Source organism: Seriola aureovittata, chromosome 5 (genome assembly GCF_021018895.1).
Source record: "Seriola aureovittata isolate HTS-2021-v1 ecotype China chromosome 5, ASM2101889v1, whole genome shotgun sequence".
NCBI lineage: Eukaryota > Metazoa > Chordata > Actinopteri > Carangiformes > Carangidae > Seriola > Seriola aureovittata.
This window is the reverse complement of record NC_079368.1, coordinates 717371-732425: the sequence shown is the minus strand read 5'-3', so window position 1 is coordinate 732425 and position 15055 is coordinate 717371. Positions and strand designations below refer to the sequence as shown.

Here is a 15055-nt window from a genome sequence, read left to right as displayed (position 1 = left end):
GTGGAGGTGTTTGGGTTCGGTGGCGGGAGGATCTCGTCCCTGCTTTTTGCGGATGATGTGGTCCTCTTAGCGTCATCGGGCACCGACCTTCAGCTTTCGCTTGGGTGGTTCGCAGCCGAGTGTGAAGCGGCCCGAATAAAGATCAGCACCTCCAAGTCTGAGGCCATGGTTCTCAGCCTCAGGTGGAGGAGTTTAAGTATCTTCGGATCTTGTTCACAAGTGAGGGTAGGATGGAACGGGAGATCGACAGGCGGATTGGGGTGGCGTCAGCAGTGATGCGGGCGCTGAATCGGTCCGTTGTGGGGAAGAGAGAGCTAAGCCGGAAGGCGAAGCTCTCGATTTACCGGTCGATCTACGTTCCAATCCTCACCTATGGTCATGAAATTTGGGTAATGACCGAAAGAACAAGATTGCGAATACAAGCGGCCGAAATGAGTTTCCTCCGCAGGTTGGCCGGGCTCAGCCTTAGAGACAGGGTGAGGAGCTTGGTCATCCGGGAAGGACTCGGAGTAGAGCCGCTGCTCCTCCATGTCGAGAGGAGCCAGTTGAGGTGGTTCGGGCATCTGGTGAGGATGTCTCCTGGACGCCTCCCTGGGGAGGTGTTTCGGGCATGTCCCACCGGGAAGGAGGCCTCGGGGCCAACCAAGGACACGCTGGAGGGATTATATCTCTCGGCTGGCCTTGGAACGCCTCGGGATTCTCCCGGAGGAGCTGGTGGAAGTGGCTGGGGAGAGGGCCGTCTGGACCTCTTTGCTGAGGCTGCTGCCCCTGCGAACCGGATCCGGATAAGCGGGAGACGACGAAGACGAAGCCTTCATTATTACTTTCATCAGTAGGAGTATTACAGTTGCCATTACATTACTATTGCTGTTACTGCCACTAATATCACTATTATCAACATGGCAGGTGGCCGTCCACCCTGAGTCCAGTTCTGCTCGAGGTCTCTGCCTCTTTAATGGAAGTCTTTCCTTGCCACTGTCGCCTAGTGCTGCTCTTGGTGGGAATTGTTGGGTCTCTGTAAATAATATTTGTAATATTGGGAGCCCAGGCAGCACAAGGAGGACACAGAACTCGCCATCATATATTTCTTGGCTTTTAATCGATGATAGTGACGGACAAAAGAGCACACAATCCATACATCACTTCCTATATAAAATACTTCCTGACAGGACTTCCTGTCAGGTCCACCCATGGATCCTACAGCTCCCTCTATCTAACTCCAGAAGTATTTAGGATACTACATCCCTCCCTTCTCAGGTCTGCAGACAACATACACTGCAAGAGAACATAAGACACGTTAATCAACATTATACACTTTACTCAACTTTATATGTTGCACTTACTTCAAATTAACTCTTAATTTGTAACTTACAATTTAGATTTGTTTCAAACTTTAAGAACTTAACTTGCCAAAAACTAAACTTATATCAACTACTTTTTTTTTTTTATATTAAAGTTAAGCAACGGTGGTATTCTCTGCAGAGCTGAATAAATATTCACTTTCTTTTCAGTGTTTATTTAAGGCCTATAATAGTCAGGCGGGTGTCTCTCTCTAATAGAGCACCTTAAGGGTGGTGTTAACTGTTCTTGTAATACATGTGGGGACTCACTCCCCAGTATCAGTGGGGCACTCCCAGAGTCCTCCCCATGGGATGAAGAGTCAGGGATCCGGACCTCAGGGGACTGTACTTGGCCTGTCTCCATAAGAGATGGGCTGCTCACAGCCTGAGGTGTACTGGGATCTATATCAGGAACACCACTGGACTCTCTCTTCCTGATTTGATCAATATGTCTCCTCACGATCTGTCCATTTCCTATGAGGACTGTACATGACAGGGGACCTGTGCAGCTCTCGATCGTTCCAGGAATCCATTTGGGACCATATCCATAGTTTTTTGTAAATATAGGATTCCCAGGTGCAAAACTTCTGAGCTTTGTGTGCGTGTCATGATTAACATTTTGTTTCCACTGTTTCTTTTCCACCTTAGACTTCATGTCTGGAAGTAACAGATCCAAGGCAGACCTAGGTCTCCTTGACATCAACATTTCAGCTGGTGACAAGCCTGTAGTAGAGTGTGGAGTGATTCTGTAACTAAAAAGGAATCTGGACACTTTTGCTTCCAAGCTCTCATTTCCTCCTTGTATCTTCTTCATCCCTTCCTTAAAGGTTCGAACTGCTCTTTCGGCCAGTCCATTTGATGAAGGATGGAAAGGGGCTGAGGTGACATGGTTGATCCCATTTTTAGACATGAAATCAGCAAACTCAGCACTTGTAAAACAGGTAGCATTATCACTCACCAACATCTGTGGCAATCCATGGACACTGAAACTTTGTCTGAGCTTTTCAATGGTTGCATGTGAGGTTGCTGTAGTCACTGGATATACATCCATCCATTTAGAATGGGCATCAACAATCACCAAAAACAGTTTACCCAAAAATGGACCTGCATAATCCACATGGAGTCGTGTCCAAGGCTTTTCTGGCCATTCCCAGGGATGTAAGGGTGCTGTAGAGGGAGACATGCTATGCTGTTGACATGCGTCACACTGGTTTACTTCCCTCTGAACATCTCGATCCATCTGTGGCCACCAGACATATGACCGAGCTAGTCCTTTCATCCTACACATTCCTGGGTGGGACTGATGCAGCAACTTTAACAGAGTTTTCCTTCCTTTCTGAGGAATAATGACCCGAGCCCCCCACAGAACACATCCATCTCTCACACTGAGCTCCCAGCGTCTGGTGAAGTAAGGCATGAGTTCAGGCTCCACTGTAGAAGGCCATCCTTTTAAGACATACTCCTGCACTCGTGACAATGTCACCTCTTTAGCTGTCCAATGTCTTATTTGTTCCGTGGTCACCAGTGCATCATCCATTCCATCCAGCATCAGCACCAGATCCTCCTCTTCCTCAGCAGGTGATGTTTCTGGAAGGGGGAGCCTACTGAGGGCATCTGCATTTATGTGCTGCTTTCCAGGTCTATACACAATCTGATACTCATAAGCTCTGAGCCATACAGCCCAACGCTGAACACGTGGTGACACCATCTGAGGAACAGGTTTAGTTTCATTGAACAGGGATATCAAGGGCTTGTGGTCCGTTACAATTGTAAAGTTTCGTCCATAGAGGTATTTGTGGAACCTTTTAATTCCAAAGATCACAGCCAAACCTTCTTTATCAAGCTGAGAGTATTTCTTCTCCGCTGGTGCCAAGGTACGAGATACAAAACCAATGGGTTTTTCTGTTCCATCTTCCATTTTGTGGGACAATACGGCTCCTAGGCCATAGGGTGAGGCATCACAGGCTAATAGCAAAGCCTTCTTCCCAGAATAATGCACTAACACATCAGCTGACTTCAATAAGTCTTTGGATTTCCTGAAGGATTCTTCTTGCTGTTTGCCCCAGCTCCAAACCACATCTTTCCTCAGCAGATGATGTAAAGGGGCCAGCAATGTGGAGAGATTGGGAAGGAAGCGGTTATAATAATTCAACAAGCCCAGGTAGGCCTTGAGCTCTGTTACTGAAGTTGGGGTGGGAGCATCAACAACAGCCTTTACTTTGGCTTCCACAGTATGCACTCCTTTAGCATCCACTTTATGTCCCAAATACTGAACTTCATCAGCCAGCAACGTGCATTTGCTTCTCTTTAATCTGAGACCCGCCTCCTCTAAGCGGCTCAACACCTCATCCAGGGTCTTTAGGTGCCTTTCTTTGGTTGCTCCGGTAACCAGTATATCATCCAGATACACCGCTACATGTGGAATTCCCTGGAGAACCCCCTCCATGGTTCGCTGGAATATTGCTGGAGCGGAGGATACACCAAATGGTAGTCTGTTGTATGTAAACATTCCACGGTGAGTATTTACAGTTAAGTACTTTTTAGACTGATCATCCATTTGGATTTGTTGATATGCATGGCTCATGTCTAGTTTTGTAAACTGCTTCCCCCCAGCTAACACAGCCATCAAATCTTCTACTTTGGGTATGGGGTACTGTTCTAGGGTGGAGACTCTATTTACAGTCAATTTATAATCTCCACACAATCTACAGTCACCATCCGGTTTGAGCAAAGGAACCACAGGAGCTGCCCATTCAGAATACTTGACTGGAGTAATGATGTTCTCTTTTACCAGTCTGTCAATCTCTGCATCAACTTTAGGCTTCATAGCATAGGGAACTGATCTTGGTCTATAAAAGCGAGGAGCAGCATCAACAGGTACATGAATAGTAGCTTTAAACCCTTTTAACATTCCCAGCTCCTCTTTAAACACTCCTTCATGCTTTTGTAGCACTCGCTGCAGGGTCAGGAGCTGTGAGTGGTTTGCAGTGTGCACTTGCTCCAGGTTCAGAGACTGTGGGTGGTGTGCAAGGTGCTTTATTTCAGCCCAGTCCAATTTAACATGCTTCAACCACCATCTTCCCAATAAGTTTGGACCTGTGCCTTTAACTACTATTATGGGCAATATCTTTTCTTGCTGTTTGTAATTCACTTTCACATATGCTTTCCCCAGCACCTTTATCTTTTGTTTTGTATATGTTTTCAACTTCAGGCGAGTTTTCTTTAATGGAGGGGCATTTTTCACTTTTTCTTTGAATGCTTTCATAGTCATTATGGTGAGTCCACATCCTGTATCCACTTCAAATATCACTGGTTCACCATTTAGAGTCATGCATACCTTGTAAGGGGGCACTGCCTCCTCTTCATCTTCGCACCAGACATTATACAAAGATAATGGCTGTTCGTCTTCATCACTCCCTTCTGCCACTCTGGGAGAACAATAATGCACTTTTCTCTCCTGTGTGTAGCGTCTTCCACTTGCTCTGGGCCTTCTGTCATTTCTCCTGTCAGCATTTAACTTTTTCTTATTGCGACACGCTCGAGCTATGTGTCCAGTTATTCCACAGGCATGACACTTTTCCTATTTGAACCAACAGTCCTCAGGTGAATGTTTACCGTTACAGCGATAACAATCTTTATCTTTTTCTGCTCTTCTCTGGCTCTCTCTCTCTTCTTCCCCGTGCTCTCTGATCCTCCAGCCCTCACTGCATTACAGGACATGGCTCCTGCCTTACTTTGCAAATCCTGCACATTCTTGTTGGCAGATTCCATTGCTTGTGCTAGAAACAGGGCACTTTCAAATGTGAGATTAGTCTCTGACAATAATCTTCTTTGGATGCGGTCATCATTTATTCCACATACCAGTCTATCCCGTAACATTTGTGAAAGTGTTGCTCCATAATCACAATCTTGTGCCAATTTCCTTAATTCTGCCACATATTCAGACACAGATTCGGGGGATCTTCTCAAGCGTGAATTAAATTTAAATCTCTGGACAATTTCACTTGGCTTGGGGTTAAAGTGGTTCTTTAATAAAGTTACCAGTTGTCCAAAAGTCTTCTCTCCTGGTTTTGCAGGACTTAAGAGGTTTCTCATCAAACTGTAAGTTTGTGCTCCCACCACACTAAGCAAAATGGACTTCTTTATCTCTTCTTCCTCAATAACATTTGCAATAAAGAAGTGTTCCATTATTTCGCAATATTCCTCCCAAGCTTGCACTTTTGGATCAAATGGTGGCAGGGATCCTATTGTTGCCATCTCACCTGCATGTGTCTTCCTCCCTTCCCCCAAGTCCTTTGTTCACCTGGAGTCCTATCCTCCAATCAAAGAAGCAATTCCTTCCACAGTGGCCAGAGAGCAGGGCAAAAAACTCTTCTCCAAATTATCCTCGTCGCCATATGTAATATTGTGGGCCCAGGCAGCACAAGGAGGACACAGAACTCGCCATCATATATTTCTTGGCTTTTAATCGATGATAGTGACAGACAAAAGAGCACACAATCCATACATCACTTCCTATATAAAATACTTCCTGACAGGACTTCCTGTCAGGTCCACCCATGGATCCTACAGCTCCCTCTATCTAACTCCAGAAGTATTTAGGATACTACAATATTATAAAGAGAAGGTCTAGACCTGCTCTATTTGGAAAGTGCCTTGAGATAACTTATGTTGTGAATTGGTGCTATACGAATAAAAATTGACTTGACTTGACAACACTGATATTATCAGCTTGTAAAGATGTTAGCGAACAGTTGCCTATTTACACGTCCAGCAGTTACAGAGCAATATTAGCATTCATTTATTCATTTGTTGTGTTCACCTGATAAAGTCCAACTTTCGCTCAGCTTTTAGTTCTGTTTTGGTGAGAAAATTTTGTCTTAAGCTAAATCCTCCACTACACTTGATGCTAACTCTATTTATCTTCTATTCTGTCCTGGGCAGGTAGTGTAGACTACGTTATGTTCATCATAGCCCCTCCTGCTGCTGGCAGTAATGAGACCAGCGAGACTGAGGCTAGATCCACACTGATACCTTTACATTTTCAAACGGCGTTTTAAGATGAAAACGATCTCCGTCCAGACGAGTGTTTTAGCATCATATACGATCATGTCTGGAAACACATCACATGACCATATAAAAACATTGGGCAAGTGTGAGCCAGTGTAAACAGGAAGTAGACTGTTTCCTCTGCAGTTGGTTAGTTACAGTAAATCCTCTGAACGAGGAACAGCAAAGACAGTTGTAGCATTAACAGCTGCTAGCAACAACAACAAGGTCAGGTGTACTGTAATTCATTATCATGTTGTATTCACCACTGGTAGACCAGAGCCATCCATTTTAGGAGCTTGAGAACTCCAGGGATAGTGACGAAAGATGTAAACGTAGCAAAAGTTATGTGTTTTAAAACTTAAATGTGTGAGGATGTAACCTGAGTCAAAACGATAAAGTTCAGCTGAAACACACTGAAACACCCATTTGCCCCTTTATTAACAGGCTACTGTATAAATATTGATTAGTGCACCTTTAAGTTTATTCAGTGGCTTTTCTAAGATCAGATGCAGACAAATAGACAGACACCAAAAGTACTTTCAGTCATCACAATGAACTCAAATCAGATTGCATGTTTGAAATATATAATATAATATTACCTGCGCATAATTACTTGATGAAAACATCTTACTGTTAGTGTCACTGCTGTACAGGCAGCGATGCTGCTTGTTACTGAGAGGGTGGGAGTCAGAGCATGAGCACATATCAAAGGGTAACAAGAAGAAGCTGAGAATGATTTTGATTGTATGAGTGGGAGTTGGTGTGTGAGTATTCATGTGTATGTATCTGTGTGTGTGTGTGTGTGTGTGTGTGTGTGTGTGTGTGTGCGCCCATGGCAGTAGCTTGGGTCGAGCAGAGAAGGCTTTCTCTCCATATCTTCAAACAGCGGCATGGTTCTGTGCAGCAGGACCCTGCAGACGGTGGCAGTGCCCGGAGCTGCTGGGGTGGCTGAGAGGAGTCACACTGCTTCAAAGAAACAAGACACAACTGCGGGGCAGAGCATCTGATCCGAGCACGTGCCTCCACCCTCCAACCACCACAGCAAGGAGGAGAGAGAGGGGGGAGAAAGGGTGCCTTCTCTATCGCTGCTGCCTCACTCTCTCTCTCTCCAGTGTGAACAAGAGAGAAGAAGTGAAGAAGCTACCGTTACAGCCCGTCATGCAGCTTAAACACCCTGCTCCATCTCGCTCCATCTTTCCTCCTGGGAGTGGAGAACCAGAAAATGTGCCAAAAGCTACAGAATAAACTAAAAAAGACACATTTTCTTTTAAAAAGTGCTGTCAACTTGAAGCTTTGAAGTAGTAGTACTATTTGAAGAAGCAATCGTGGTATTGGTAGTTGAGGTTGAAGTAACTGAGGTACTATAGTAGTAGCAGAACCAGAAAAAGTAGCAGAAGTAGTATTATTAGTGATAGCTTTACTGGTTGTTTTGCAGATAAATAATTTGCAGATAACTGAACATGATTTAAGCTACATCGAAGAAAATGAACTTAAAGGTCCACTTGCTCACTTTTGGAAAAAATGTCAGTGTTTTTCACAGAGTCTCAAAACTTGGCTATGAAGTCCTACATCAAAGAAACAGTCCAAAGGTTTCTGGTGAAGAACACATGAGCAGCTGTGACAGTGGAGTTAGTAGTTATATAAAATAGTCACATGTTTCAGTAAGTTTGAGGTCACAGAGAAAAGATGCTCTTGGAGATGAAGACTTGTAGATTTCTTTTCTCTACCACAAACGCAACAATAGTTTCACCTTCTCAGATTCTTCACTGCAGCTGCACAAATCCTGTTTTATGAATCACAAAATAAGAAACTCATATGCTGCATTTTTGCTACAGTTGCTGCAGTGAATGTGCACAACACATTCACACACCCAAATCAAAATGTGGAATCATGGACAAAATCTGCACATCTGCAAATCAGTATGTGAATTCATGCAATGAGAGCTGCACACCTGTAAAATATTTTCTCATAAATACATTTTTTATTCCTCCACGCTGGCGACAGCCAGAGCTGGATTTCCATCTGTCCCATTATTGTGGATAACGATATCTTAGAAACACCACGACAGAGCTTCTTGAAATTTTGCAAAAACATTCACTTAGACTCCAGGATGAACTGATTAGATTTTGGGGGTCAAAGGTGAAGGTCATGGTGACCTCAGAAAACACTTTTTAGCCATTACTCAAGACTTCACACAGAAATTATGGCAAATTTTTTTGCAAATGGTTCATATTTTAAATGATTAAGGATAAACAGGGATGTGACCTGAAACTAGTTTGAGTGGAGGAGGGATACAAACGTGAGGAGATGATTCTAGTTTTCTTGGATATTTTTTTGTAGCACAAACAGAAGTCAGTAAACACAGCTGCTGGAATCTTCATCTACGATGCGGAAATGCAGATTTTCTGCTTACAAGTTAAAAGTTCTATCTGCTCTCACTTTTCCTCATCTCACTTTCTTCAGGTAGCAGGTGGAGCTGGACTGGGTGTCACCTGTTATCAAATGGTTGCATATGAGATTAGGTGGTCCTCCATGTATCCCTTCATAGATGGTCTCCATTGTGAATGTCCTCCAGTCGTCCACTGTCACTGTGCCTGGTTTTGCTCTGGTCTTCACGGACAGCGGATGCATTCAGTCTTTTGACCAGAGTTCTTGTTATTTAAGAAATTTAGACCTGAAGGTGTTGAAGCTGAATTCTCCACAAGCCAGTAAGTGGACCTTTAATATTTCTTCTGTATACTCTTCCTGAGGGGTTATAAATCACCATTAGATAAGGTAGTTAATATTATATAATACTCTGTTGTAGGTGCATCTATTTATGCCATGGAGAGAAACAGTAACAGTTACTACAAGTGGCTGCAATGTCATAACCATGACCATAATTGTGAACATATCATTTGAGGCTGAACAAGACTGGACCAGTCTCATCTACATAGGCAGTTTTCAGAACAGCCTGACTTTGCAGAAAGAGAGAAAAGTTTTAAATAACTTCAAATTTTCACAGCAAGCTGGAGGAGAAACAGTGTTATAAAACGAAAATGTTCTCCATCCAGACTAACACCTGAAAACACATACATTAATGACCACTAGTGTAAACAGGAAGCAGATTGTCTGCAGTTGGTTAGTTACAGTAAATCCTCTAAAGGAAGAACAGCAAAGACAGTTGTAGCATTGAAATTGAGAATGTAAGTGAACAACAGCTGCTAGCAAAGACAACAAGGTCAGTAACACTGTGATTCATTATCATGTTGTATTCACTACTGGTATTCAAGGCTGATGAGAGCCAATCAGGAGAGACCATGGAGGGAGTTGAAAAAAGAGCAACAGAGATGCGTTTTAAAACAAAAACGTCGTAGTGTGGACGAAGCCTAAAACTATTTTAGGGGCTTGAAAACGATGGAGTAGTGTGGACGCCAAAAATAGGAAAAGTGACGGATTTTAAAATGAAAACATGGGCGGATGTAGCCTGAATCACTGCAGCATCATTTTAGCATGAGCATGATGATTTTCAACAGTCTAAGTGAGAGACAGTCTTTAAGGGTTAAGATTTCGTCGTCACAGCAGTCGTAGTAGTAGCAACAGTCACAGGGAGTTCCACTGAGAGGAGTCGCACTGCTTCAAAGAAAACAGAGACCACTGCAGGGCAAAGCATCTGATCCAAGAATGCACTCCCACCCTCTAACCACCACAACAAGAACGACAGAGCGACTTCTCTATTTGCTGCTGTGTGACTCTCTCCAGTGCAAACAAGAAAGAAAAAGTGCAAAAGTTACGATTACAGCCTATCACACATCTTAAACACCCTGCTCCATCTTCCTCCGTCTCTCCTCCTGGGAGTGGAGAACCAGAAAATGTGCCAAAAGCTACAGAATAAATAACAGAGCTGGAGAAGGGGGGGGTTCTCTTCAAATGAATGCTAATTCTACTAACACCCCCCATCACCACCACCACCACCAACAACTTTGTTCACATATTGATGCGTTCTGCAATCAACTTCAATAGCACAAGCCATCTTGTGGGAAGAGAGAGCATGATCAAGCCAGTGAACTGGAGAGAGAGAGAGAGAGAGAGAGAGAAAGAGAAAGTCAGAAAAAGAGGGGGAAAGTGAAAAGGGGGTCCGAGATTATTTCTTCACAAGCCCAACCACTACTTTCATTAGCCCCCCAATTAATTAGCCTTCTTCAGCTTATTTGCAAGTCAATGGCTGTGGCTCTAGGACCAGCTTCTTTGAGCCGTAGCACCCTGTGATCTCCGGGTCCTGCAGCCCCTCCACCCCTCACACACTGGATGCAAGCCTTCCTGACAATTAGTACAAAAGAGATTCATGCTCCGTATAGCCAATACATTATTCATATTTTCTCCTCACTTAAATAAATCATAATGTTCTTGAGGGTTTTACTTAAACAACATGCTGTCTCTCTCCCTTTCTCTCCCAGCTATAGCCACGCTCTCAGCTAACATCCTCTGAAACCGGTTTGCAGTGACCTTGCCCTGTATTTGGGTCACTTCCTCAATGGTGTGAGATGAGCCGGCCACATCCAGCTTCAGAATGATCATCACAGGTCTGAGGAAGGAGTATACCGTTTGTCCATTAGTCTGCCCTCTCATCTCTGAGAGGACCCGACACCTTTAACCTCTAAGAGCTCTGCAGCTTCAGATTAATTGGAACACAGTCCTGTTTTTATTACGCAGAGTCAGTTTTGATGCTTCCCACTAATCAGACTTTTCCCTTCAGCTGAGAGTCCTCCTGAGCTCTGACTGCTGAGGCTTCGTCTGGAGGATTCTGGACCTTGGTTCCTCTTATGTCCTCCGCATTGATCTGTTAGTGGTGTAGCACTGGACCAGCACAGTCTGGACAGAGCAGAGTAGCTATCTCAATGATTTAGCAGCCCTTTGTACTATTATTCATCTGACTGGAGGGAGTCAGTGTCCAGCTGGGGGCCTGCATCTTTTATGGCCACTTGCAGTCCATTCAGACAACAGTACTTACATGGAATACTTGTGGGACCTGCAGGACATGTATATTGATGTGTACGGCTGCATATTGATTCTCAACATCTTTATTTCATTGTGAAAAGGAGAAGACCTGCTATGCTGAAATGTGAATTCTTGGGTTAGCTTTAAAATTGTCTGTCTTTCTTTCCCCTCTTGTTGACGGTGATATCATTAGACATTACCTGCTGCACTTGTCATGTTAGTTAATCCATCAGCGCCTGTCCAACAGCTGTCTCTTTTAGCTGCAAACCTTGCTGCTCATTTGGGGAAGATACACAAATGAGATTATGCACCTTGAAGTACATTCAAAGCTACATAATCCTCCACTTCCTCCTTTAGAAGTTCCTCAGCTTCACTGTTGTGTCTGTGTTTGAATGTTTTACTCCGGCATCGTGTGGTCCTGGAGATCTGAGGCTTCACGGAGACGCGGCCAGCCTGTCACTGGAGACTGGATAGAAACAGGTAGTGCAATTAGCCAGCAGAGAACATGTTTATCTGTCAGCTGAAGACGGGATGGGATGGTTTTGAGTGGAGGGAGGGGTTGGGGAGAGGTTGCACTGCCCCTTTTAACTGTGTACAGGCTATTAGACTATTTCACAGAACTCATTGTCAGATACAAAATGGGTAACTCTCCCCCCCCCTCGCCCAATTAGGAGAAGAATCCCCCTTCTTCAGCATTTAATGCACCTATTCAGTATTCTGGATGCTGCTATCAGTTTTCCATAACTAGGCTGCACAAAGAGCAAACGCTCCATTTGGTGAGATTTGTTGCCCCGCTTGACCACTTCTTTGTCTCAGCCAGGCTGGCTAAGCGCTGTGGAATGGGGCACCCCCGCTGTTTTATCAAGTCTGCTGAATCCATAATGAAATAAGTGAGGGTGACAGTGACAGTGGAAGGAGGGGAGGCGGAGGGGAGGCGGAGGGGAGGCGGAGGTAAGCGCTACAGAGCGCCTTGGTTGAATCATTTAAGCGAGATGCAATTACGGCTGCGCCCGGCACGGGAGGGAAACGGCCCATTTTAAAGGCAACACAAATCAATGAGCGCAGCGATGGTGATGTGTTTGACAGAAGTGCCTGTTAGTCGTATACGGCTGCTCTCAAGGATCATTACACACCCTGTAGACAATACATTATCACCAAAAGAGAGGAATGAAAACAAAGAGCAGTGGGCGGTGAGGAGGGGGCCGCGGGGCCATCTGTATTATGGCCTTGGACGGCCGTTTGGGGATGAAAACGACACCCGCTCTTCACATTTCTAAGTGCTGTCATATTCTTCTGGCACTTTTAGAAACTTTAAAGAATATCTGCAAGTTTGACTTTCTTCAAGCCGCTCCACGTGTAAACAACCAAACTTCATCATTAAATTAATTTTGACACTTTGTGTCGCACAAACACAACCAGATATTTAAAATGGATTTGAAAACGACATGTTAAATCAGCTTTCACCCCGTCGTGCACCTCAGGGCCTTCGTCAGGACCCCACTTGCCAACATGCATCATGTTCCTGTGTATCAAGTGTAAACTAGACCAAGAAAACTTCATCTAAATAAAATGATGATTGTCACTCAAGGTTTACTTCTTGTTTTCAGTAGGTGGCGCTGTGACTATGATGTCATATTAGCAAGCATGTCTTCAGTGCCAGACTTTAACAAATGTGAAATTTGAAGCAGATTGAACAATGTTTATTTGAACATCTTTCTGTTTCATGGCAAAAACACTGCAGCGCCATGAGCAACGAAAAATCGAAAGCTTTCCAATTTAGCATCGCAAAGGTGTTTACATTAGACTGATCAAATATGATGTCCATCTGATCAATTCTCTAGGAGGTTCTTAAAGTACCACGCCAGAAAATCGCAAAAACTGCACCAAAATTTCAGAAGGAATTCTAAATGACTGACTTCCTGTTAGGTTTAAGAAATGGGTGCAATAGACTTTTTTGTAAGTCTTGACATGTTATGTGTCCTTCATGAGTTTTCAAGTATGTTCAGGCTCGAAGAGGCAATACATTTTTACAGAGAAGAAATAAAACATTTTCAGCATCTTTGGTGCTCGGGCCCTAACTACTTATATATTCTGCAGTTAAGATTTTTTTCAATATAAAAAAACAGCCAACAAAGGAAACACTATTCAGTTTACCCTCAGCAGAACATGTTTGCATTAGGAAGAATTCAACAGCTACAAGACGTTTTACTTGAAGAGTGAAACAAAAAAAAGAAAAATCGGATTTGGTCTAAATTCTCTTTCCTTCTCTTTGCTCTCTCCATAACATGTTAGCAAACCACAAATTATGAGCCACGTTGTCCAGTTTTTTGTTGTTGGGTGCTTCTGGTCAGCGCAGGTGTCATTGATTGTTACCATGGCAACATTGGACATGAATTAGTCTGGGGGTAAGGTGTCTAATGTTTTTGTCTTAAAATGAGTCAATGATTATTTTTGTGTCTTTATTTAATCTATGAGCCAAAGTAGGACTGGACCAACACTACAGACTAGTCTGACATATCGCTGTGAAAGCAGCTCCTGCTCTACCTTCCTGCAGGTCTTAAAGCTTATTGGAATAATGTGGTATCATTGCTCTTCAATAAGATGGTAGTTTTGATTATCAGAGATCTCCAGGGAGGTTGGTGTTACTTCCTCTCTCTTCCCTCTCATGTGGCACACAGAGTAAAATACACTTCTACAGTATTTTATAACATTCATGGTAAATATACAAATGTTTTAAAGTCTGTGTGTTATTTATTCATGTTAGAGGACACGTTTTTTTTAACAGAAAGCCTGTTTCACACCGATGGGAGTATTCTGCAGGTTCCACTGATTTCAGACGCTAACGAGATGTCAGTAACATGTAACAAGATGGAAGGATGAGTGAAGAGATGCGATCAGGCCACCTATTATATACATTTTTTGGTATTGGGGCTTGAGCTCCAGTAGCATCCAGGCACATTGTTGGATGTAAGTTCGACTGACTGGGACCTGGCACCTCTGGGACATGATGCACCAGTGCTCTCTCTCTCTTTGTGTTTCTCTCTCGCTCTCTGCCTGAGGATGAGGCCATCTGGTGTGTGTTGGAGGAGCCAGGCTCGCTGACTGGAGTCGGTGTGGGCCAGGCCAGTCTGCATACTGGAACACAACTCATTTTGTATATTGCCTTGTTTTGGCCACAGCGCCTCATTGATCCCCCTCAGCAGAACATTTTACATTTGGAACCCCCCTCATTTACACTTGTACAGACGAGCGGCGCAGCGGCCGAGGAGTGGCATCATGAATAAAATTATCATATCAAAATATCAGCGGTGAAATTATCAGTTTTTGCGTGTGTGTGTGTGTGTGTGTGTGTGTGTGTGTGTGTGTGTGTGGGCCTTCTTCTCTCGCAGAGGGGGAGAGGAGGAGGTGGCGGGGGAGGCAGAGGAGGAGGAGGTAGACACTGGGGATTGAGAAGCAACTGTGAGAAGTTGTCAGAGGAAATTAGAGGGGGTTTCTGGACCATCACTGACTGGAAAACAGGAATCAGAGGAGACTTCAGGCCAGTCGTGTGTGAAAGGAAAAGAATCTCTCTCCTCCATCAGCTTTTTGTGGCTTTTAGCTCCACTGATCTCCAGTCAGTGAAGCTTGAAACTGTCAAGTCAACACCGGCCTCACCTTCGGTGGAGTTCATGGTCTGTACGGGTTGA

General features: G+C 44.0%; 1 protein-coding gene across 1 annotated transcript; it reads right to left on the bottom strand.

The window, feature by feature from the left end:
* Window positions 1-1237: 1237 nt before the first annotated feature.
* LOC130169195 (uncharacterized protein K02A2.6-like) lies at window positions 1238-9023 on the bottom strand. The gene is made up of 3 exons (XM_056375693.1): window positions 8847-9023; window positions 1611-4920; window positions 1238-1275 (listed from the first exon to the last, which is right to left on the bottom strand). The coding sequence occupies exons 1-3, from the start codon at window positions 9021-9023 to the stop codon at window positions 1238-1240; spliced, it is 3525 nt and encodes a 1174-aa protein (XP_056231668.1).
* Between the last annotated feature and the right edge of the window lie 6032 nt (window positions 9024-15055).

Bases quoted from the DNA above. Each gene is read 5' to 3' on its own strand.
- LOC130169195 (XM_056375693.1), bottom strand. From the start codon at position 9,023: ATGCATCCGCTGTCCGTGAAGACCAGAGCAAAACCAGGCACAGTGACA. The intron at 4,921-8,846 runs GTGAGATGAGGA...TGGTTCAAATAG, and splicing joins CCACCTGCTACCTGAAGAAA to GAAAAGTGTCATGCCTGTGG. The intron at 1,276-1,610 runs GTGAGTCCCCAC...GTTCTCTTGCAG, and splicing joins TGCCCCACTGATACTGGGGA to TGTATGTTGTCTGCAGACCT.